Raw genomic sequence first — 25,755 nt, forward strand, 5'->3', positions numbered from 1 at the left:
GAGGCCCAGCAGTTCCTGAACTGTCCGGTCGCTACCCAACCCCAAGCAGTTCCAGCTCAAGATACTCATTGCATAGGGCGAGTCTGGACTGCCAGACCCGCCGAATTCGCATTTTCTGAATGGTCCACCATGATCACATCTTCCTCTACGCTACCCTCTCTGCGTCGCTTCAAATCCCCATGCAATCCACTTGATTCTTCTAACGCCTCCACTTCTTGAATTACCAATCCTGTGTTCTGAATCGACACGGGGGGGGGGGGGGGTGCTGCGAGCGGCAAATCCTGAAGTAACCACCTCGCCCCGATCGGTCTAACTTGGCGGCGGGCACCCACACGCATTCACGCCCCAAAAGGATAAGCTTCCGGCTCCAAACCTTCATCATAGGCCTTCTTACAAAATTTTTCAGCGTGCCCCAGCACTCCACAGCAGAAACAAAACGTGCCCAAGTGCTCGTACTTGAAATTCACCCAGTGCGCCGACCCATCCTTGCGGAACAAACGCAACCTTCGCTTCAGAGGTTGCTGAATATCAATCCGGACACGGGTACGGAAGAAGCTCTTCCATGCGCCCCCGAAATTGTGTGGATCGACTGCTTTGAATGCACCGATGTAATTACCAATGCGAGTGATGAAGTCTGCGGAGGCAAAGACCGTTGGTAGATCATGCAGCTGGATCCAGAAATCCACGAAGTCCAGAGTGACATCCGCTGGATTCTTTCCGATCGGAACCCTGTCGAAAACCAGAGTATGGTTTTCGAAAGTCCAGGGACCATCATCAACCACTCTTTGCAGATCCTTCAGATGCGGTAACTGGAACAGAAACAAATTTTCCTTAATCGGGAGGATACGCATTCCCATGACTGGCCTCCAAACCGAGGCCAATACGTGCTGCATATGCTCATGTTTGACCGGACAATCGGTCAAGAAGCACCCCACCAATTCGTGATGGAAAACTTCCGGCGGGGTGATCTGTTCTTCCGCGGCCTCCAACTTCATGACCGCGCAAGCCTCCTCGATTCCTCGGGTGTCCATAGTAGCCAAGTGCAAAATGACCTGATGACAAAAGCGTCGATCGGAATGACAGTGATTGGATCTGAGAGCCCGATCTAAACGATCGTGATTGGTCAGCCGATAAGCCTGATCACGGACGACGATGAACGTACGTAACAGTCGATCGCAGTGGAGATCGAGTATGATCTGAATGATGAGTGAAGCGTAACCCGGTGATGAGATGCGATCGAATCCAGGAGTGATCGCAAACGTAAATAGTAAGAGGAATGGAACGTGGGTGATGGCAACGTGGGAGAGAATGAAACGCCATAATGGAACGTGGGTGATGGCAACGTGGGAGAGAATGAAACGCCATAATGGGGAATGATCAGCCATAGTGGGGTAGGAACTCTAGAAAGCTAGGGAGATACTCTCCGAAAATCAGAGAGAGACCGCTTTAATAGCTATGAATGAGATTAATTAAAAAATGTATGAGTCTAATTGTACGGGTTTATTATAGGTCATTGCACTTTTCTTTTAATTTTTTAATTAGCTAATTTATTAAGTAATACGTTAGTTTTTTATTAATATGAAAATAATTTGCAGGTGTTATTCCAAAGGAGATATACGCTTTGCGTTCCTTACGTTCTCTTAATTTAGAATCCAACCGTCTCTCTGGTTCGTACCCCTTTGTTAAGTTAGATAATTAAAACAATTTAATTCCTTTATTCCTAATTAAAATTGTCCTCACTACAAAGCATTGTTTCCTTTTCTCAGGACATATACCAAAGGAAGTTGGGAATTTAACTATGCTTCGATCCCTAAACATTCGATATAACAACTTTGGAGGTACATTCAATGCTATACTGTAAATATATAAACTCAGACACAATATTTATTCCTGTATTTATGTAAGTCAGGAGTCTAAAATGAATAATTATAAATCTTTTTAAATAATAACCTAATTGAGTTACATATATATAGACACATACGTCCTAAAAGTCAATGCTAAAGTTATCGTTAATATTTCAGTACGGTACGGTGATGTTGGATCAGAGCTATAGTATATAATTTAAACCATTTGTAGAATAGTTTTACTACATAGACTCTCAAATTTTACTCCTTAAGGTGGCAAATCAGGATTGGTTATTTTAACCAATAGAGTCACTGTGATTTACATCCTCCCACATGCTCTGTCGGGTCGGAGTGTGGGGGGCCCTTAGGGTTAGGGATTCAGCCTTTGGGGTAAGGATTGGTAATTTTAATCATGTGGGTCCACAGAAAAGTGTCTACATGAAAAGTATCTGAGATGGAGTACAAATTACAAGTATAAATTGGGAGTACACCAAGTATTTTCCTTTGTAGAATTGGTCTGGGCGCATCTTTTTGATCAATGGCTTGATTTTAGTTTTAAATGACTGGATCTGGAGCGATACTCTGATACATCTATAATTAATTTATTATAATTAAATAAATTTCTTATAACAAATGTACTATGGTTAAATAAATAGTATTTTATCTACTCAAACATTTCCAGTGTTTTAGATATCTCATTGTGATATGCATGAAAGGAAAGAAATAATTAGTAGATTAATTAGTGGAGACCCTCAAAAGAAATAATCAATTAGGATCTGTAATTATAGGAGATTTGAATACACATGCATTGGTAGAGTAAAATTATGTATATTAGAATAAATCAATACCTTACATATAGTTAGTATAATTTTAGTAATTTAATTATTTATGAGAATGATAAAGATCAGAGAAATATGTTCTTTGTTTGTTTTTTGAAACAAGAAATATATTGTTCTTATTCATGTTTGTCCTTGTTATTTTATATTGTTCTTGGAGCGCTCACACGTTCGAAGTGAGAATTTAGAATTTGTTGTGACTCAAATATGATTGGGAGCTAGAAACTGGCTTGAAAGATTTTCCATCGGTTAATAATTCTATCTAGGGTTGTAAGGTGCAAAACATTGTTAAATTAATTAAAATATATCTCCAATTATATTTTTAATTAGTTTTTTTTATCAAATTAAAAATTAATTATATTTTTAATTAGTTTATATTTCACTGAAATCATTACAAATTATATTTTAAACTATAATGGAATATATATAAACAATAGATTTTTATTCAAAATTAAGCATTAAATAAAAAGAACTATTTTCTAATCTAATTATTCAAAATACAACCAATAATTGTTGGGTGTTAAAATTTAACCAATGGCAATTTTAGAATAAGTAAACAATAGAGAATACCTATTGTATTTACTAATAACAATAATAAGAAATGATAAAATATTATTTTTTTTACTATTTTAAATAGTTGGCCGGCTCGAACCATGATTTTCAATAGACCCCTCTAGCTGAGAGTCGAACTTGTAAGTTTGTGCTTACAAAGTTAACACTTTGACAAATTTAGTTAGGTTGCCCCATATAAATATTACTCATTCACATTTTTGTTAAATATAATTTTTGCAAGTTAAATAAGAATATTGAGCTAAGTACATGTAAAAACGTTAATATTTTGTATATTGAATTGTACAATTCTTCACTTGTTATATATTTGTAATAAACAACATTTTTTTAATACATAATATTTGACTGGCTGGTTGGCAGGTGAAATACCAAAAGAGTTAGGAAAACTTCATATGTTGGAGGAAGTAATTTTAGATTTCGCTAACTTAAGTGGGTCCATACCCAAGGAAGTCTTCAACATTTCTTCTTTAAAAACAATTTCATTTGGATTCAATAACCTTGTGGGCACACTTCCTTCAAGCATGGGGCATGCTCTATTGAACTTAGAGCAAGTCTATCTGGAAGATAATCGGCTCAGTGGAGTAATACCAGACACCATCTCAAATTGTTCAAAACTTACTGTTTTAGTTCTTGGCACAAACCATTTCAGCGGCACAATACCTACATCTTTTGGTAACCTAATGCTCCTAAAATTCCTAAGTGTAGTTGAAAATATGCTCACAAATGATGTTGCATCTCCAGAGTTAAATATTATCAACTCTTTGGTAAATTGCAATTACTTGGAGGAGGTATACTTAGATAGTAACCCTCTAAATGCTATCCTCCCGTCATCAATTGGGAATCTTTCTTCATTCCTTGGACATCTGTTTGTGTGGAGTTGTGGGTTAAAGAAAATCATACCAAATCAATTAGGAAACTTAAGTAGCTTGATTGCCATGGATCTGGGTAGCAATAACTTGGTCGGGATTATTCCACCAACACTAGGTAGGGTTAGTAAGCTCCAAGGATTGTATCTCAGTAATAACAAACTGAGTGGTTCCATCCCTGATAGCCTTTGTAATCTTCACTATCTGTACGAATTACAGTTGAGCAACAATCAGCTATCTGGCAGTTTGCTGAAATGTTTTGGTAATAGCACTTCCCTCAGAAAAGTATATCTAGATTCAAACCGTTTGACTTCTAAAATACCTTCAAGTTTGTGCTACCTCAAAGACTTATTAGAGCTTAATTTGAGTTCAAATTTCTTAGATGGATTTATACCCAATGGTGTTGAAGGTTTGAAGGCACTTTCACTTCTAGACATATCCCACAATAAAATCTCGGGAAATATCCCTGTCGCTATTGGACAATTGCAAAATTTGATTTCTCTTTCTCTTGAACAGAATAAACTAGAAGGATCTATTCCAAAGCAAATAAGTCAAATTGTTTCCTTGGAATTCTTAGATTTGTCTCTAAACAAACTCTCTGGTTCTATTCCAGTATCTTTAGAAAGACTTACATACCTCAAATACTTCAATGTCTCATTCAATGAATTGAGTGGTGAAATTCCATCAGCTGGTTGTTTCAAAAACTTCTCAAGTACATCATTCATGTTCAACAAGGAGTTATGTGGAAATCCTAAGTTTCACGTACCACAGTGCCAGTCTACCCACCATTCAAGGATTAAAAGAAGACTTCTTATTGCTCTTGCATCTCTTGGAGCTTCATTGATAATTACATTTGTAATTATTGCATTTCTCCTTACAAAGCGACAAAGAAAATTTCGAGTACCAAGTATGACGGATATTGGCTTTCCATGGGATAAATTAAGGATTTCTTATGATGAGCTTTCAAGGGCTACTTCTTGCTTTAGCCAAAACAATCTCATTGGTTCAGGGAGTTTTGGCTCTGTGTATAAAGGGACTTTGGATGACGGGACGCTTATAGCAGTGAAGGCATTTAATCAATCAGATGATGCACTTGAGAGTTTTAATGTTGAGGTTGAAGTGCTAAAGAATTTGCGCCATCGAAATCTCACTAAGGTCATTACTGGATGTTTTGCCGTTGACTTTAAGGCCTTGGTCCTTGAGTACATGCCAAATGGAAGCCTTCACCAATGGCTACATTCACAAAGAAACTTCTTGGATATGACTCAGAGGTTGAATATAATGATTGATGTTGCATGTGGCTTGGACTATCTTCATAATGGTTATGCAATGCCGGTGGTTCATTGTGATTTAAAGCCTGCAAATGTGTTATTAGATGAAGAAATGGTAGGCCATGTATGTGATTTTAGTGTGACAAAGTTGTTAACTAAGGAGGAGAGCTTCAAGCATACCGAAACTCTAGCAACACTAGGCTATATGGCACCAGGTAAATGCGATTTTAATCTTTCATTCAATTTATTCCTAAAATATTTTAAAATAATCATGGACTAGTCGTCCATTTTCCATTCCAAATTTATGATGGATTGATGGTAGTTTTGATAATCGCAGAGTATGGATCCACAGGAATGATATCAACACAATGTGACATTTATAGTTTTGGAATTGTGGTAATGGAAACATTTTCAGCAAGAAGGCCCACAGATGAAACATTTGGTGAAGATATGAGCATGAAAAGTTGGATAAGTTATTCTTTGCCTCATGATGTACTTCAAGTTGTAGATCCCAACTTACTAAGGGCAGATGATGAAGACTTCAATGTGAAATTGCAGTGTATATCCTCCATATTAGAATTGGCATTGCATTGTGCAGATGAATCCCCTCAAATCCGATTAAATGCAGAAGATGTTGTAGGAAGACTGAATAAAATCAAACTTCAATTTCTATGAAGTGTTGGGACCTGATAAAATTGAAATGAAACAGCTGAAAAGATTACCTTGAAAGGATGCAGTTGTCACCGTTCCAGGTAAAATTGAGTAATACTATCTAGTTCTTGTCTAGAGTAGCAGTTGATCCAACATGAATTTGTGCATTGTACTGCAAATCTTTGCAGGTGAAAGGAGTCTCACAAAGGACAACAGGTTGCTTGGAAAATTTGATCTAACTAGAATAGCTCCGATCCAGCTCCAAGGTAAGGATATTATTTATTTTCTTCCCAATATAATTAGTGAGAGTTGCCATTCCATTCTCTCTCTCATCTGAAATTGTAATGTGTTTTAATAGAGGAACACCTGAAATTGAAGTTACATTTGAAGTTGATGCTAACGGCATCCTGAACTTTAAAGCCGAAGACAAGGCCTCTGGGTGATCTGAGAAGTTTACCATCACTAACGATAAATGCCGCTTGAGCCAAGAAGAAATTGAGCGGATTGTGTTACTGTAATTTTATTAACATGTTCAGCTTTGAATCACCGGATGAGTTTTCTTCTCTTATTGAATTGTTTGTTGGAGGAAAAATGATTCGAGTAGTAAGCTTAAACAATTATAAAATTGAAGTTTTTGCATCTGCATTCCTTGTTTGTTGAATCTAACCTGCATATTTCATTTGATTATTACTGATTTTATGCATTAATTTGGCAATGTATCTTTTGACAGGGAGCTTAAAGGAGGAAGCATCCAACTTATTCCTGTGTTGGAGTTTACAAAGATGAGCGTGTAGATCGAGATCATAGGCAATGAGCAAGGTAATCGTATCACACCATCATGGGTTGCCTTCACTGACAATGAGAGACTAATTGGTGAGGCATGCAGCCAAGAATCAACCCTGAGATCAGTCATCAGAGGACCATTTTTTATGTAAAGAGGCTTATTGGAAGAAAGTAATGAATTTCTCTAGCTCTAAAGTTTCCTCCAATATATGTTTGTGTGTGTTTTTTGAAGCTAACTCTAATTGGGATCTTAAATAGGTTTGAAGACAAAGAAGTGCAAAGGGACATGAAACTTGTTTGGCATCTCTGTTTCATGTAAGCCTCTCTTACTCTCTTCCAGAAGATAATGAGATTAGGGAATAACTAGTTGAGTTGAATATTTGGTATATTAATATTGTCTTTGTTTTGGTAATATATTGCTCTTTTGGTTATGCAATAATGGTATTATGAATCATGATAAGCCCTTTTGTCCTTTCAGGAGATAAAATAAAGTTCTCTCTATCAGCATCAAAGTCAAAGGACTCTTTATCAACTAATGCTCCTGGTATTCCCCTTGATGAAAGAATTTTGGTACATGAATTATTTATCTGTTACTGTTGATCTCTAAAGATAATCATTATGTTATCACATATTGATTATTGCCACTTTCTTTTGCAGATAATAATGGCACTTAATCTTTACAGGAACAGACAAGCACTTTTGGGTAAAAATTTTGAATGTGTACAGACAATATAACAATGTTTCCAATTTATCTATTTTTTTTTTCTGATTTTGAGATGTTATATCGGCAGATTCATCTTGGTAAGAAGGTACCGACTGTACTGGTAGAGGCGAGGTATGTCTTCGGACTACAAAATATATTAGAACTGTTCACAGGTTAATCTTGGATTCAAAGTGACCCAATCCAGACTTAGATGTGAACCATTATTTCATGATTGTTTGACTTTGTTACTTTCTTGGAAGTATCATGATCTTAAAAAAAGATGTTTCAAGAAAATGTTATAGTCTTGTAGTTAAACTGGGTGCAGGGGACTTAATATGAAAAAAGAGGTTCCTAAATTTAAGAAACCCTTTTGGTAGGATGCTATTAGATACTGACCTTGGAGGTAATTAAGGGCCTTTGTAGTTATGTACATGGTTTTTGGGACTTGTTTCTTCATGTTTGGTGGGGTGGCATTTGGCTAATTGTGCTTTATTAGATAAAATAAATGATTCTTCCTGCAGATCTTGACCTCACATAAACATTTTATTTACCTCTTGTTCTTGCAGGCAAAGATTTTGATCAGAGAATCATGGAGTATTTCATTAAATTGATAAAGTAGAAGCATGGTAAGGACATCAGCAAAGACAACAGGGCTTTTTGGGAAACTCAGGAGGGAATGTGAGCGGGCAAAGAGGGCTCTGAGCACTTAGCATCAGGTTGGTGTAGAGATTGAATCTCTTTTTGATGGTAATGATTTGTTAAGAAAGACTAAATATGACTTATGTTTAATTAGCCAAAAATGTGAACTTCTTTGCTAACATTTGTGTGCTTTGTTATCAGATTGACAGATATTCTTCTCCTTGATGGAGTGATGACGAAGTTGATTCCCAGAAATACTGTTATCCCAACAAAAAAAAATCTCAAGTTTTCACCACCTACCAAGATCAACAGACAACTGTCACAATTCAGGTGTGTCCTCAACATTCATTTAGTAATTATAGGTTTATCAGTTCAAATATCATTAAATCCTGTAGTCATCAAATTCAGCTTGGAGACGTATGTTTACAACATGAAAAACCAGATCAATGACAAGGACAAGCTAGCAGATAAACTAGAATCTGATGAGAAGGAGAAGATTGAGAAGGCAACAAAAGAGGCCCTTGAATGGTTGGATGACAATCAGAATGCCGAGAAGGAGGATTATGTGGAAAAGCTGAAGGAAGTTGAGGATGTGTGCAACCCAATTTCTTTTGTTAAACGAACAATGAAGGGAGTGGTCTATGTCTGTTTGTAGAGAGTGATTTTCTGTCCCCTTATTTATTTCGGAAACTTTGCACGTGGATTTGAAGGAAAATATTGCATGAACCAGTCTTCCACCATTATATTGATGATTAAAAAAAAAGGATTTATTATGAATAATTGTTCTTATATTGTTGGGTGTTTATATCACGGGATCGAGTGAATATACACATAGGATAGAAATTATGGGAATAACTCTTTTTACCAGTTGCATTATTACACTTGTTAAATCCAGATTTTAATATTGTTCTTGAGATTGGCACTAGATAATTAAATAGTTAAATCCTAGGAATCCCATTCTCTTCGAGTTTTTTTGCAGTATTGGTCCCACGACTATAGTGTCACTAACAATTTTGATCCACGACTTTTAAAACTTTCAGAATTGGTCAACCACTATTACTTTCTAAGCAAAAATAGTCCTTCGGGCGAACTCTCCGTCAGCTTTTCACCGAATTTTTTTTTCTCTTTTTTCATAAGGGTATAATGATCTTTTCATTTACCTAAACTAATTAATGACCTAAATAATAATAATAATAATAATAATAATAATAATAATAATAATAATAATAATAATAATAATAATAATAATAATAAGGGTACTACTACTACTATTATTATTATTATTATTATTATTATTATTATTATTATTATTATTATTATTATTGTTATTATTGTTGTTGTTGTTGTTGTTGTTATTGTTATTGTTATTGTTATTGTTATTGTTATTGTTATTATTATTATTATTATTTAGGTCATTAGTTTAGGTAAATGAAAAGACCATTATACCCTTGTGGAAAAGGGAAAAAAAAAAAAGAATTTCCTATAAAAAGTTGACGGAAAATTCGGCGGAAGGACTATTTTTGCTAATAAAGTAATAGTCGTGGACCAATTCTGCAAGTTTTAAAAGTCGTGGATCAAAGTTGTTAGCGATACTATAGTCGTGGGACTAAAAGTGCAAAAAACTTCATTCTCTCCTTATTGTTTTCACAAACCTGCATACTTTGTTTTATTTATTTTTTGTCATTGCTCAATCATGTCTTTCGTTAGTATTAGCATCATAAGAATGAATTAGTAACTAGTGCTTAATATGTCCAACTTCCCTGTGGATCGATAACCTGGTGCTCCATGTATTATTTGTTTGAGAAATATACTACAATTAACTGACAAGACGAACACAAAGTATTAGCACAAACATCTAACTTGCTAATATGATAATTCTACCGGTGTACCTACGGTGACAAGGGAAGATGCCATGGCACGAAACTCTGGGCATAGTCCCCGGAAGACATACAAGTTTTGCTCATCCAATGAGACCGGGCGACTGACCATGGCTAACTCCTCCACAACCACCTTCGCACGACCCAAGTATTCCGCAAGCGTGTTATCTCCTTGTCGCAACCCTTGTAAATAACTAAGAAGACCGAGAGTACGAGCTCGAGTGGAGGAACCAAACGCATGCTCAACTGCTTACCAGACCATGCGCGAGGTGGACTGCCTGACGGCGAGGTACATCACCTCCTCCGATAACGATGCAACCAACATGGGGAGAATAGCTTGGTCTTCCTAGACCCAAGCTAGCGCCACTGGATCATCAACAGTGGAGGCTCCGTCAGCCGAGACTACTACTACCGGTGGACAGAGGTCAGTGCCGTCAACGAAGCCAAGTAACCCTTGACCACGAAGGAAGGGAACCATCTGGGTGCGCCAGAACATATTATTCTTGGACGTGAGCTTAATAGACACGAATGGTGCATCGACAAGAGGGAAGTGCGTTCCGAGGATGCATCAGATGGTGGAATAGTAGAGGCCATCACTATGATCCTACAAAGAGTATGATAACAGATGAGTGAACGATAAATTGTATTCACAATAATCACAATAATAGCCCGCATGGGTAGCTCAACTGGTCATAGAGGTGAAACTTTGGAAGAATGACTAGGGATTGAGTCTCACCAGCGGCAGTGTGGGAGCAACCTCTGAAAGTGAGGGGGGCTTCTTGTGCGCAGTGAGCATCGGTCTAGCCTTACATCCTCCCAAATACTGATAATGTAACTAATAGATAGAGGTCGGGTCAAATAGGTCACTCAACTGCACACCAAACTGCAATTAGACCATTGAACTCAAACAAAAAAAAAAAAAATGCAATTGGGTCCTTGAACAACACAAAATCATGCAATTAGATCTAAAATGTCCTGTTTACCTGAAAGTATGCTCGTGTGACGGTTACCGATTTTAAAAATAATCTTTAAAATAATTTTAAATAAAATAATTAATTAAAAAAAAATCTAAACTGCTAGTCAGCTTCGTCTCCATGCCCACTAGACCACAAGGTCTTTAGCAATCATCTAAAATATGTAATATCATAATTTAACATTAACAATCACATATTTAAAAATAATTTCTAATATAAAATTTAATAATATCAAACTCAAAAAAATAAATAACAATTAAAATAATGAAAAAATATTAACAAAAAAGTTTTCAAGAAGTAGGAGTAGGGAAGGGGTCATTTGACCCAGTTGACCCCCTTTCCCTACACTCGGTTACCACTAACTGACATAGTTAAGTTTTAACTTGAAGTAGACTCAAATATAGCCTTTAAATAAACTCTAAAGTTTATCTTTTTTGAGTCTAATAATTTATATTTAATTTTTTTTGAAAAGGAGTCTAATAAAATTTTCAAACACTAAGGGTTGCTTACTAAAGAAAAAAAATTAGAAAGTTTTTGAAATTTTTTTTTTTGAGAAGTGGAATAATGGAAAATGAAAAACTTGTTTACTAAATTTAATTTTCTATCCTTAATTCTATCTCCATTCTTGCATTTTTATAGAACAATGGAGAAAGCAAATTAGCATTTCTACTTGGAGAAATTGATTTTAAGTTGAGATCGCAGGATTGATTATATTCTTGGTGAGTGCAAATTTCCTTTCTTTTTCCCCTTTCTTCGTTTTTCCCATTCTTCTTTCTTTCTTTGTTTTCTTTTTCTCCTTTTTCCCTTCTTCTTTCTTTCTTTCTTCTTCTTCTTCTTTTTTTTTTTTTTTTTTTTTTTTTTTTTCCCCTTCTTCCTTTCTTTATTTTTTTCCTTTATTTTTTCTCTTCTTTCTTTCTTTGTAATATTATTTTGTTCGTATTAAGTTTCTTCTAGTTTTTAAATATTTTTTTTGCAATCTAATATTTGCTATTTAACTTATTTAATTGAATAAGAATTATTGTGCGTGTAACATGTGTGTATAATTTAATTACAATTTTGATAAGATGAGATTCTATAAATTTGATTGAACGTAGTTGAAATAGTTGTAGTTTATTTTGTAATATATTTTTATTAACTTTTGATATCTTTTACACATTTAGTTTAGTATTATATTGAATTTTGTTATTTAAAAATTAAATTTGTGAAATGAAAATAGAAGATTGGAGAAATGAAGAATGAAAATTAGAAAATAAAGAGATTTGAATGAAATACAAATTTTGAAACATAAAATCTACAAAGCATATAAAAAATAAAGGTAATAATAATCTTTTCAGGTGCAATTATTATGAACAGTGAAGGCATCTCAATACAATGTTTGAGATGTAGAATGGTGTGTTTGCAAAACAGAAAAGGTTTGATCAGGAAGAAATATTCAGTATGAAGGTAGCTTTTTATAGGCCAAAATCTCAAATTTGAATTCCTTACATCGAAGAGTTTTCATTATGACACAACCTTGGAACACCAAAAGGTTATTAAATGGTGGTATTCTTTTATATTTGAATTATTAGTTACAAACTGTTGGTCTTATAATATCAGCAGCTTTGATTACCTTGCTTCATAATTTTTTTTTTATAATATGGAAGAGTTTTCATTTTGTTTCAAAATTTTTCAGTTGTTTCATAATTTTTTTTATGGAACTGTATTTATCTTTGTATTCGGTAAATATGTGTAATATAACTTTCATTGAGGCTTATTATGTTTTTAAATATGTATATTATATTCTTTAATTTATGAAACTATATTGTATGTTATTATATATACCATAATGTACTTATTTGATGTATACTATATAAAATTTTTAGTAAATTAATAATGTATTTTTGAAAAATGGTGCACATATATATGTATGTCTACTTATTTAGGCAAAAGTTAGTTTTCTATAAATGCATACTAAATTTGAGTTAAGATTTTTTAATTTTAGTTAGATATATTTTGTATTAATATCAAAATATATTAATCACTTATATGTAACTAAATTTTAAAATCAATTTTTAATACATTCATTGTTTTAGGTTGCTATTCATTAAATTGAATTATGTTTTTTTAGTATGATATTTGTTAAGTTTTGGTACTTGCATATAGCACACAATTTAAAACACAGTTTAAAACACAATTTGTTGCACACAATTTAAAATACAATGGCACACTAGCATACATATAAACATCATGTTTTGAACTCAGGCTCTATTAATTAATAAACATATGCACACGATATACATACTATCGAATAGAGATTTACGTATCATATTTATATTTGAAATTTAATAAGACTAATAATTTTTACTATCACACCATAACAACAATACATAGTGTTGGGGTTGGGTTTTGTTTTTTTTTTGTTTTTTGTTTTTTTTTTTCGGCCAAATTTTGGTAACATAAATAAAAACTTTGATTTCGAGGGTTACATAAATGGGTTATTATGTTTAATAAATGAGTTGGGATTTGGTTACATAAATTTATACTAATATGTAATTATTTTTAACATATTTTAAAATTTATATATTTACAATACTTTAGAATTTATGTAATTATTGCATCTAATTTTTTAAAGTTATATTTATAAAAATGTACAATTTTTAAATTTTATATTTATAATCTGGGTATAATTTGACAAAGTGTAGAAGAAATACGATACAGATGAAGATCCTAAGATACAGAAGAAGAAAAAGACTAGAGAACGAGAGCTTGGGCTAATAACTGGTATCGATGTTGACAGAGTGAAGATATGAGTAGAAGTCGTGTCTAGATTGCCTATTGAAGAAGGCGAAATGTTTTGCACCTTTTAAACTTAGGGTTAGGATCAGACATATGAGATGGGCTTTACTCTATATAATTTGGGTTTAGACATATGTTGGGCTAATAAAAAGTTTGGATTATGAATATATATATTTTATGTATAGTGTAGTGCGCAAATTATGCTGGGCATGTGTACTATGTATAGTGTAGTGCACAAATCGCCATATCTATATCTGTTAATGAAGATTCCACTTACAACATAAGTCAGGGTAGCCCATTGGCTGAGCTTATTGTGCAAAGGAAGTTGATAATATGGGATGAAGCTCCAATGATGCACAAATTTTGTTTTGAAGCCCTCGACCGAACTATGAGGGATTTGTTGCGCTCCAGAAATCCAAATAGTTATGAAATGACACTTGGTGGTAAAACAATTGTTTTTTGTAGCGATTTCAGGATAATTCTACTAGTAATTCCAAAGGGCACAATACAAGATATTGTTGGGGCGAGCATAAATTCCTCATATCTTTGGAGATCATGTAAAGTATTTAGGCTAACTAAGAATCTACGCCTAAGAAGTGTACAATCATAGATTGAGGCTAAAGAGATTGAAGAGTTTGCAAACTGGATAGCTAATATAGGTGACAGAATATTTGGTAATTCAAGTGATGGTGAAACAGGTATTACAATTCCAGATGAGTTATTGCTCAAGTGTAATGATAATCCTATTGCTACAATTGTTGATATCACCTTCCCTAGCTATGTTTAGACGTGGTAATGGGGATCTGTCATATCTTATGGATAGTGCTATTTTGGCTCCAACATTGGATGTGGTAGATAGCATTAACCAATACATGAATGATCATAATCCGGGTGAGGGTAGGACTTACTTGAGTTGTGATTCTGTTTGTAAGTCATATTCAAATGTAGATATGTTAGCGGATTTACACACCCCAGAATTCTTGAATGGTCTGCGATGTTCTGGAGTACCTAATCATGCTTTGACTTTGAAAGTTGGGTCACCTGTTATGCTCTCGAGAAACATTGATCACACTCTTGGGTTATGCAACGGTACAAGGTTGATTGTTACAAGGTTAGCTGATCACGTGTTGGAAGCCCATATCATGTGTGGTACAAATGCAGTTACAAGAGTATTAATTTACAGAATGTTACTGACACCGTCAAATCCAAGACTGCCTTTCAAATTCCAACGAAAGCAATTTCATTTGATGATATCCTATACCATGACAATAAACAAATTAAAGTCAAGGACAAACACTTTCAAAAGTGGGATTGTTTTTGAAAAGACCGGTCTTTAACCATGGCCAAATGTACGTAACTGTTTCAAAAGTTAGTAATCCAAGGGGTTTAAAAATATTGATTTGTGGCGAAAATGTAGCATGTCTAAGTAGGACAAAAAATATTTTATACAAAGAAGTCTTCAACAATGTGTAATCAAATTTATTAGTTGAAATTTATTAGATTTTCAATAACTATATTTTATACTGTATATTCCATATACTATACATATGGCCGTGCATTGCACGGGTGCAACTACTAGTAAAAAATAAAGGTAATAATAAAATCTACATGTTTAAAACTAATTTCTAATATAAAATTTAATAATATCAAATAAAAAAAAATTCAAAAAGTAGAAGTAGGAATAGGGGATGACTCTTTTGGCATGTTTGGTTCATGAATAGGTTAGGAATGAAATGACATTCTTTGGAATAGACCTATTCCATTGTTTGGTTCGGTTACTTTGTCATGGGAATACAATAGAATGCAATTCTTGTTCTATTTGTTTTTATCTATTCCACTCCCTGTAAAATAACATTCATATTCCCTCCAAATTCATTCCGTGAACCAAACGGTGCGTTTGTGTTTTAGTATGTTGAGAAAAGTAGTTATGAATAGATTCTGCATCGTAACAGAGTTAGTAGTACTAAAAAAAAAAAAAAAAAAAAAAAAAAAAAAAAAAAAAAAAAAAAAAAAGAGAATTGGAGATTGGGAGTAGGGGAAGGGGCAAAATTTTTACCGGGTTCACCCCCTTTCCCTACACCACTTCACCCCTTATTGGCATAGTCAAAATTTAACTTGTAGTTGACTCAAATATAGTCTTTAATAAAATTTCAAACACTAAAGTTTTCCTTATGTTAATAGAAAATACATTCACATCACCTTTTCAGTTTTCCACCAGAAATTTGAACGAATTTGGAGTGTTTTAAGGGCCAGATTTAAGTATTCCAAACATTAAATAATTAATTTTAATTGATTATTGTTCATCACAATTTTTCTTGATGTTCATATTTGAAATTAATGAAAGCTGTTGGATTAAGCAAACATTTACGTAAGAATCGGACAAAATTACCAAAAAAGTGAAGCCAATTGACTAACAAGACCTTGTGAACCTCTTCAGTTTTCTACTTTTCACACAAGAATTTTGAACGAATTCAGATTACAAAAATACATATTTAATCCAAAATATTTTTAGTGTATTTATAGTTTTAGTACTAGGCATCTGTTAAAAGTACTCTAATTTTGGGAGTTGAAAAAAAAAAGTTAACTAAACTTTAACAGGGTGTTTGGGTGGATGTAGGTTTTTTTTTTTGTTTTTTTGTTTTGTTTTGTTTTGTTTTTTTTTTTGAAACCAAAAGAACGTAATTTTATTAAATCAAATACTGAATACAAATAAGAATTGAAGAAAACCAAACAGTAGGACCAGTTTGCGAACGCGCAACCCTTGCCAAAGCATAAGCAACCTTATTCACTGATCTAGGAATAAATTTGAAGGACACCACTTCAAAGTGTCTTTGATAATCTCTAATTTCATTAATGACGCAAGTCACGCAACCGGCATATAAGATAAATCCACAACTACCCCATTGATAGCATTGCACACCAACTGACATTGAATTGAATTGTAATTCAGTTACAGCCTCAATTACATTGCTTGGTTGGGGGAAATTGCAATTCCACCGAGTTGCAATTCCCTCCTTTTGTTGAATTGCCCCCATGAATTGCAATTCAATGCTTGTGAAAAAGGGAAAAATAGATGAAATGATACAAATATCCTTGTTGAGTGTTATTATTATTATTACACAAAGACATTTTAGTTTTTGTACCATTTTTTTTCTTCTCATTCCAAATAATTATATTCATTCTTACTAAACAATGTAATTTGAATTCCTACCTTATTCTTTTCTCACAAAATTTCAATTCCTTTCCTTCCTAATTCTTTCCTCCCAACCAAACACCCCTAAAGTCACGCGTTTTGATCTCTCTAACGTAACCTAAAATAAATTGATTTCGTAATTCCACAAAAAAAAAAAAAAAAAAAAAAATATCCACGTGATCTATTGTATGTTATCTCCAAATTTTTGTTGCATTTTTAACTTGTCATGATTAGCTATTTTAAAGTTTAATTAATTTTTCGATCACTAATCTTTCCTGGACACCTACTACTCATGATTGTGCAAGGGTTTTACAAAAATTGAATTGTCCTTCAGATACAAGAATCATGTTCTACGAATTTATATATTTCGTCACTCCCTACGGACAACTTTGATTCATTTTTTTTATGGAGAGAGAAATCCCTAAATACTACTCAAGACTGTCCATTTGATAAATTATGTCTACATCATCAAATGTCCGCATGAGTAGTTCAACTGGTCATAGAGGTAAAACTTTAGAAGATCAAATGTAATGACCAACAAACTGCGAATTCAAATGGTTTGCTTCACATCCCGCAAATCCTTTTGAAAGAGAGCGTTCCTCCTCAAACAATTAGTCCTCTAATTTAAAAATAAGCGATAGGTAATAAAGAACCATATTTAGAATTTAGCTTTAAAAATTTAACAGAACACATATTATAAATTAAAATTTTATTCTGTATAAAAGGATCTAAATGAAATACAAATTTCGAAACATAAAATCGACATTGCTTCTTGAGGATCTAATATTAAATCTTATTTGCCAAGCACCTTGTGCACATATGGCACCTGGGTTAGACTCTCATATGAGAGGTTGTGAGTTTGAGTTTTAGTGATTGCGTTATTGGCTCTTTCTGTTTCAGTAGGTTGAGAAAGTAGTTAAATATGAACAGAAATTACAACTCGTAATAGAGTCAGTAGCATCCAAAAAAAATAAATATTAAATCTTATTTTATTATTATAAAACTATTGAGAAGTGCTATGGAATTCGGTATTGGGTTTGAGAAATTTCCCTCCACCAGGCCAGTATGGCTATAAAAAAGCACTCAGCTTCTATATCATTTTTTATCAAATTAAAGCTGAAAACTTGCTTACATAATAGATTGTGTGATTCCATGGAGATCACTCGCCATTATTTCTGCTTATCCATCTTCTTCTTCCACTCTCTAATGCTTTGCTTAACCATTAATGCCCATACCAACATTACCACCGACAAACATGCCCTTCTTTCTCTCAAATCTAAAATTTCTTTTGATCCTCATAGCATTTTAGCTGACAATTGGTCTGTTAACAGCATAACTCCGTGTAATTGGATTGGAGTCACTTGCAACTCTCGTCACAATAGAGTGTCTGCTTTGGATCTTTCCAACATGGGTCTTGTTGGAGAATTAACTCCAAACTTAGGAAACCTTTCTTTCCTTATTTCACTTAACTTGAGCCAAAACAATTTTCATAATTCCTTCCCTCGAGAACTTTCTCAATTGCGACGCCTCAAAGTTCTTCAGTGCAACATGAATAACTTTAGTGGGATTATTCCATCGTGGTTTGGTCTCTTACCAAACCTTAGGTTTTTGTATTTGGAGAATAATAGCATTAGTGGTTTTCTTCCCACGTCCCTTTTTAATCTTTCAAAACTTGAGGTCTTACATCTAGGAGTTAATTCTCTCGAAGGGAGTATTCCTAGAGAAATGGGCAATCTTCCCCAACTAAAGTGGTTAAATTTGAGTCTTAATCATCTTAGTGGATCTTTTCCTTTGGGCATCTTAAATTTGTCTAAGTTAGAAATTCTATCTATTTCATCTAATAGCTTATTTGGTGAACTTCCCCTTGGTATTGGGAATCATCTTCCTAAACTCCAAAAATTTAATATGCCATGGAATAAATTTAGTGGTGAAATCCCATCAAGTTTATCTAAATGTTCATTGCTTCAAATTATATCTCTACCTTGCAATAATTTTAGTGGGCGTATACCAAGAGAATTTGGAAACTTAACAAAGCTTGAGTTGTTAGATCTTAGTAGCAATCAGTTAACAGGTATGTATATATAATACCTTTCGCTTTGTTGAAATTTTCCTTTCCATTGGTTACTAGATGATCACTTCCATTTCTTTCCAAATAACTCAAAAGATTATATATACTTACACAATGGTCACAATTAATGAACTAAAACAACTATATATTTTACCTTTTCTCTATATTATACTTTTTATAAATTTGTAATCAGCAACATTATTTAATTAGTTAATACTTTTTTTTTTTTTGAAAATATTTAATTAGTTAATACAGATTTTCAAACTTGCATTAATATGAAGATGTGTCTATATAAATTAAATTGATAAGCATATTATTTTACCCATTTTACATATTTCTATTAATAACGGTAACTAATATATAAGTGCAGAATAAATAATGGTAGTGTTATTCATATTTGCGAGAAAGGTACGGTTCATAATATATAGATGATTTGATTTGATTTCTCTCCTATTTACTAATATTTTGTTTATTGATATGTAAATTATGTAGGTGCTATTCCAAGGGAGATAGGGGCTTTGTCATCCTTGGGCGAACTTGCTTTATATAACAACATACTTTATGGTACTTTTATACAAAATTTAAATACTATCTAATTTAAATAGTTGAGTTATAATTATATTTTAATGAGTTTTTTCGTTTGAACATTTTAAACTTGTCTAAGTTGAAAACTCTATCTCTTTTAGTTAATATAACTTAATTGGTGAATTTCCTCTTCATTTAGGAAATCATCTCCCTATACTCCAAAATTTTAATATACCTAAGAAAAGTTTTTAGTGTTAAAATTACGTCAAATTTGTATAAATGTTTATTGCTTCAAACTATATCTCCATCTTACGACAATTTTATTTGCTGCTTGAGACAATATATAAGCATTATTAAGCAATAAGACACAAAATAACCAATAAACTCAAGCGCATGCCTATACAAATTCCCCTAAATATTAACATATGCTTATTAATTAATATGAAAATCATATTAAGATGTAATTTCAAAGGGGAATCATGTTTTGACATCTTTACGTTATCTTTATTTAAATATTAATAACGAAGTTTCTTATACGACCTCTTTATATATGTAAATCAAATACTATCAAAATAATGTATTTTACTGGGTGATCCCTTCTATTCCTTTACCAAATATTAATATAAAAATAAATAATAACCCTGCTAATTTTTTCCACAATAAATGTATTCTCTTTGCTTCTCTCAGGAGCCATACCAAAGGAAATTGGCAACTTAACTGCACTTGAGGTTCTATATTCTGAAGACAACAACTTTGGAGGTACGTTCAGTGCTATGTTAGTTGCTAAATAATAAATAATAGTAGTAGCACAACAAGTACAATAAATAGTTTTTAATTTATAAAAAAGTCCACAGCTTAATCCGGAGCTGCACAACAATTTTGCATGCCTTGATTTTTCTAAATTCAAAATTTTCTTGAAATCTTTTTATTTTAGCTCATAATTGGTAAATTATAAAGATATCTCCTTATAATTAGATTGGAGTCATTTGTGGCGCGCTAGCGCCATGATACTTGAATTGCACTATACAAATATTTATTAGGTAAATGCATTTATCTCTTTCCGCTAATATCTTATTTGGTGAACTTTTCCTTTATTTCGGGAATCATTTTCCTAAACTCCAAATATTTAATATGCTGTTGAACAAATTTAGGGATGAAATCCGATCATGTTTATCTCAACCTTACAATATTTTAGTGGGCATATATGTACCGTACCATAAGAATTTGGAAAGTTAACAAAAGCTTGGCAAGTTATATTTTGCTAGCAATCACTTATCATGTATGTGTAAAGACGACTACTTCATATGTAATATGAAATTTGCTCACGTCAAATAACTTAGAGATTATATTTACACCATGGTCACAATTAATGAATTAAAATTTTTATTTTTCCCTTTTATTTTGTACATTTTATAAATTTGCAATAAGCTAAGCAATATTATTTAATCAGTTAATACTGATTTCCAAACTTACATTAATATGAAGATGTGTCTATATAAATTAAATTCATGAGCATATTATATTTACTCATTTTACATTTTTCTGTTAAGAGCAGTACCTAATAATATATGTGTGAAAAAAAATAAATAATGGTAGTGATATTGGTTCATCATATATATATATTGTCATCATATATATCCCCCTTGTCAAGTTTGCGTGTTCTTAATTTATATGTCAATTGCCAAGGACCTTGTAGTTCAATGGTACCAAGTTGTTCCCTTATAAGGGAGGTTGTGGGGTTGAGACTTAGTGAATGCGATATTGGCTCTTTGTGCTTATTGGCTCTTTGTGCTTCTTCCTAGCATAGTTTAGTTTACAGGTTCGGATACTTTTAGATATCAAACATTGAAATTTAACATATATTACTATATTAGAATTCAAAGTAAAAATTATATATTTATATACATGTCATTCAAATGAATATATACAAATATATTTTAAATATTAACTCAAATAATATTAATATGATCTAATCTAAATTTTAAGTGAACTTAATAGGTTATTGGTTTAGATATATTTTTAGTTATGTTTTATATACATATATAAATTTAACCCAACAGGGTAGCTCAAGTGGCAAATGAGCTCTCTTTGTGGGGGAGAATTTTGGGATAACTCGGGTTCAATTCCCACAAGTGACGATTCCCTTTGGGCTAGCTTCAGTGCCTCTCAAAATATATACATATATAAATTTGGTTTGGATATTAAATGTAAAAATATTACATAATTGGACTTAAAATATTTTTAATTTTGGTGCTTAACTTTGTTATTTTTATCAGTTTTTGTCCTTTCGACCAAACTCACAGTAAAATATTGCCTGATTTTATATTTTTAGAGGTAAAATCGTGATCTCAAGGAAACGTATTCAATATCTAAACAAAACCACTGTAAAATCGTATCTATATGTGCTTGATCGGTGAGAATAATAGGAAAGACGGGCAGAAACTAGCCATAGATCTATGAGATCAAATTTAAAACGTCGACGATTGACAAACTCTTCTTTTTCTCTTAATATGATTTTTTCTTTTGTTTAGATATTTTCTTGAGATGATGATTTTGTACATAAAATATAAAATCTGGCAACATTTCGCCGTTAATTTGGCTGAAATTAAAGGACCAACACTGATAAAATAACAAAGTAAGGCACCAAAATTAAAAAAAGTTAATGTTGTGCACCAAAAGTCATAAGACCTCAAATATCGTTGAACCAAAAATGAAATTAATTCAAAAGTTAATTATCAAAATGGTCCCTTGACTATAGTGAAATTACCAATTTGGTCCCGAGTTAACAGAACCCTAACGGTAAAACAAACAGAGGACCAAATTGGTTAAGATTTTTAAAGTTGAGGGACTTAATTGGTCAAAAAAATAGTCAAGGACCAAATTGATAATTTCACTATAATTAAGGGACCATTTTGATTATTAACTCTTTTTTTTTTACAACAAAAAATTGATATTTATTCTAAAGAAAATTTCAATTTTGGTCCACTGACTATTGGGGTTGTTTTAATTGCAACACTTGACTTTCAAAAATGTTAATTTAGTACTTTGACTATGCAATTTTTATCAATTTTGGTCACGCCGGTCAAATTGCCGGCCAAATCTCACCGAAAAAATTTAATTGGACAAATAATGAGGGTATTTTAGTCATTTTACTCATGTTCTTTCTTCTCTGATGAACTTCTCTCCATTTCCGGCGAGATTCTTTCTACTCATACTCAATAGATCATCGTCGAAATTAAACTTGTGTGTTAATTTTATAGCATTAATCTTAAAAAAAAACTAAAAAAATAAGAGTTAATAAAAATGTCTTCTCAAGAAAAAAGCAGAAAATAAAAAACAAAGAATGAAAACTAAAAAAAATTAGAAAACGGTCTCCGTTAGTAAAAGACCCACAATTTTTTCAGACTAGTCACAACAATTTTGCTAAAAGTGGTTAATTAAAGTTAAATAAGAATATGGAACTAAGTACATATCAAAAAAATTAATTTTTGTTAATTAATTTGTACAGTTCTCCACTTGTTATAAATTTGTAATAAACAACTAACAATTTGTGTTAATAGGTACTACTTTTTAAAACTAAAAGTTGCATAAAACGAATACAAGTTACATAAGTGTATAATATTGTTAAAGTCTATTCACGTGAGATTTGTAATGGTTTTTAATTAAAACGTAATATTTTTATGAATTTATAGAAAAGTGTTATATTTTAGTTAAAAATATTTCATGTCTCACTTAAAATAGTTTCATATAAGAGTACTTACTCATTAAAGAATATGAACTTGTAACTTTTTTTTTAGTACTATTATTTGAGAAGCTATAACTATGCCGTTCGACCATAAGTCCATAAGGCATTTGGCATGAACTTGTAACTCTAGATAAGAAGTTAAAATAGTTCAAATTGATTTAAGTAAAAATATATTAAAGTTAAAATGTAATATATATGAGAATAATATCCCTATGTTACTTCAAATTTTTATGCACAACTTATTTTAACATATTATAATGTCATTGAAAAACCTAATAGGAAACACCTCATTATATTTACGAAGATACTTATTGCATTGTTGTTGGCTGGCAGGTGTAATACCAAAAGAGTTGGGAAAACTTTATATGTTGGAAGAATTAGTAATAGAAAAGGCTAACTTAAGTGGGTCCATACCCAAGGAAATCTTCAACATTTCTTCTTTAAAAATAATTTCATTTGTGCACAATAGCCTTGTGGGCACACTTCCTTCAAGCATGGGGCATGCTCTATTGAACTTAGAGCAACTCTTTCTTTGAACGAATCGGCTCTCTGGGGTGGTACCAGACTCTATCTCAAATTGTTCAAAACTTATTAACCTAGATCTTAGCATAAATCATTTCAGCGGCACATTCCCTACATCTCTTGGCAATCTAAGGCTCCTAAACAAAATATTTCTAGATGAAAACATGCTCACAAATGATGCTGCATCTCAAGAGTTAAGTATTATCAACTCTTTGGTAAATTGTAAATACTTGAAGAAGGTATCCTTAGATTATAACCCTTTACATGCTATCCTTCCGTCATCAATTTGGAATCTTTCTTCATCCCTACAACTTCTGTCTGTGAGGGGTTGTGGGTTAAAGGGAATCATACCAAATCAACTTGGAAACTTAAGTAACTTGATTGGCTTGGATCTGAGTAGCAATAACTTGGTCGGGTATATTCCTCCAATGCTAGGTAGGGTAAGTAAGCTCCAAGTATTGCGTCTCAGTAATAACAAACTTAGCGGTTCCATTCCCGATAGCCTTTGTGATCTTCACTATCTGTATGAATTACAGTTGAGTAACAATCAATTGTCTGGCAGTTTGCTGAAATGCTTTGGTAATAACACTTCCCTCAGGCACGTTTAATTTGTCCAATAATGATTGTATGGCGCATCACTTAAAAAACATGGAATTTCTCTCTGAATCTCTCTCGGAATCAACTTCGGACAACCCATCGACGACGGCGACTAATCGCTCGCCGGAGGACCAAGACCTGCTGGAGAGGAGCACAAAGAAGTCCAAAAGAGACCGTACCCAGATGGAGCTCACGATTCAACCGCAAGAAAAATCTACTGTCCAAGAATCCCCTTTGGGAGAAGCTAGGGTTGATACCCCTGACTCAAATCAATGGAGGACGTCGGCGGCGACGCCTAGCCAAGCGTGGAATCGAAGGCCTCCAGCCCCACCGCCGGATGAAGAAGAGGCGTCGGATGACGACATGGAACAGGACGGTGTCTCGTACGACTACCTAGTCATTCGTGTAACGAAGGAAGAGAAGGAAAGATTACGCCGACCTTGGCGCAGATCCCTAATCCTCCGCCTCCTGGGTCGAACGGTTAGCTATTCCTATCTGCTACAAAGACTCCAAAGAATGTGGAGACCAGAATCTGACTTTCAATTGATAGCCTTAGACCATGATTACTTCTTGGCAAAATTCGAGTCATTATCGGACTATGAGGAGGTGAAATACGGGGGACCTTGGACAATCCTGGATCACTACTTGATCACACAAGTTTGGAGACCTAATTTCAACCCAAGGAAGAACACAACTGATAGGATCCTGGCATGGGTGAGATTCCCTTCACTGCCGATTGAATACTTTGATGATAAATTCCTAAAGAAGATTGGAAAGACGATTGGACGGCCAATCAAGATCGACTACATGACGAACCTCGCCACAAAGGGTAAATTTGCAAGAGTCTGTATCGAATTGGACATCACCAAACCACTACTTTCAAGATTTGTGCTGAACTTTGAGGAATGGCCTGTTGAGTATGAAGGAATCCATCAAATATGTTTCAAGTGTGGAACGTATGGCCATCGCATAGAGTTGTGCGGTAAGGACCAACCTGGAACACTGGCCAATGAATCAGCTGCGGGAGATCCTGCCACACAGCCGCAGAGAGAGGAACCTGTTCAGAAACCTAAGGAAAAGTATGGGGCATGGATGCTGGTCACTAGAAAGCCCAGAAGATATCAGCAGAGGGTTCCAAACCAACAGGGTAACCCAGGGGATCCAAGAAAACAGAAAGAACCACAGACTAATGGAGGTTCCGGCCAAGTGAATGTGACAACTCACTCCAGGTTTGGAGCGCTCCAAGACCTAGAGGAACCAAATGACAATCATCCCCAGCAGGACCAGGCCATTCTTTCACCATCCCAGCACCCAAA

General features: G+C 33.5%; 3 protein-coding genes across 5 annotated transcripts in view; all 3 read left to right on the plus strand.

The window, feature by feature from the left end:
• The window catches only part of LOC109172298 (receptor kinase-like protein Xa21), a 77,848-nt gene extending 71,248 nt beyond the window's left edge, over positions 1–6,600 (plus strand). The window contains exons 4-5 of one of the 2 annotated variants that reach the window (XR_002052722.1): positions 6,227–6,304; positions 6,397–6,600. The gene's annotated coding sequence lies outside the window, so the exon portion shown is untranslated. Of the gene's footprint in view, positions 1–6,226 lie in introns of both variants that reach the window. The other variant, XR_002052721.1, reaches the window with a different exon arrangement.
• Positions 5,487–6,205, plus strand: LOC109172302 (probable LRR receptor-like serine/threonine-protein kinase At3g47570). Its single transcript, XM_019321478.1, has 2 exons — positions 5,487–5,602; positions 5,725–6,205. The coding sequence occupies exons 1-2, from the start codon at positions 5,500–5,502 to the stop codon at positions 6,060–6,062; spliced, it is 441 nt and encodes a 146-aa protein (XP_019177023.1). The 5' UTR covers positions 5,487–5,499; the 3' UTR covers positions 6,063–6,205.
• Positions 6,601–18,100: 11,500 nt separating the features above from the next.
• LOC109172300 (putative receptor-like protein kinase At3g47110) lies at positions 18,101–20,424 on the plus strand. 2 transcript variants are annotated; one of them, XM_019321476.1, is made up of 3 exons: positions 18,101–19,053; positions 19,543–19,614; positions 20,263–20,424. In XM_019321476.1, exons 1-3 carry the CDS (start codon positions 18,135–18,137, stop codon positions 20,364–20,366), a joined length of 1,095 nt encoding a protein of 364 aa, XP_019177021.1. In that variant the 5' UTR covers positions 18,101–18,134; the 3' UTR covers positions 20,367–20,424. The 2 variants fall into 2 exon arrangements, with proteins under 2 accessions (XP_019177021.1, XP_019177022.1); XM_019321477.1 differs by lacking the exon at positions 19,543–19,614.
• The last annotated feature ends 5,331 nt before the right edge of the window (positions 20,425–25,755 follow it).

Source organism: Ipomoea nil, unplaced genomic scaffold (assembly GCF_001879475.1).
Source record: "Ipomoea nil cultivar Tokyo-kokei standard unplaced genomic scaffold, Asagao_1.1 scaffold0415, whole genome shotgun sequence".
Lineage (NCBI taxonomy): Eukaryota > Viridiplantae > Streptophyta > Magnoliopsida > Solanales > Convolvulaceae > Ipomoea > Ipomoea nil.

Coding starts and splice junctions, on each gene's coding strand:
- LOC109172300 (XM_019321476.1), top strand. CDS start 18,135: ATGGAGATCACTCGCCATTATTTCTGCTTATCCATCTTCTTCTTCCAC. Junction 19,054..19,542: donor TAGTAGCAATCAGTTAACAG/GTATGTATATAT, acceptor TAAATTATGTAG/GTGCTATTCCAAGGGAGATA. Junction 19,615..20,262: donor ATATAACAACATACTTTATG/GTACTTTTATAC, acceptor TGCTTCTCTCAG/GAGCCATACCAAAGGAAATT.
- LOC109172302 (XM_019321478.1), top strand. CDS start 5,500: ATGGTAGGCCATGTATGTGATTTTAGTGTGACAAAGTTGTTAACTAAG. Junction 5,603..5,724: donor ACTAGGCTATATGGCACCAG/GTAAATGCGATT, acceptor TGATAATCGCAG/AGTATGGATCCACAGGAATG.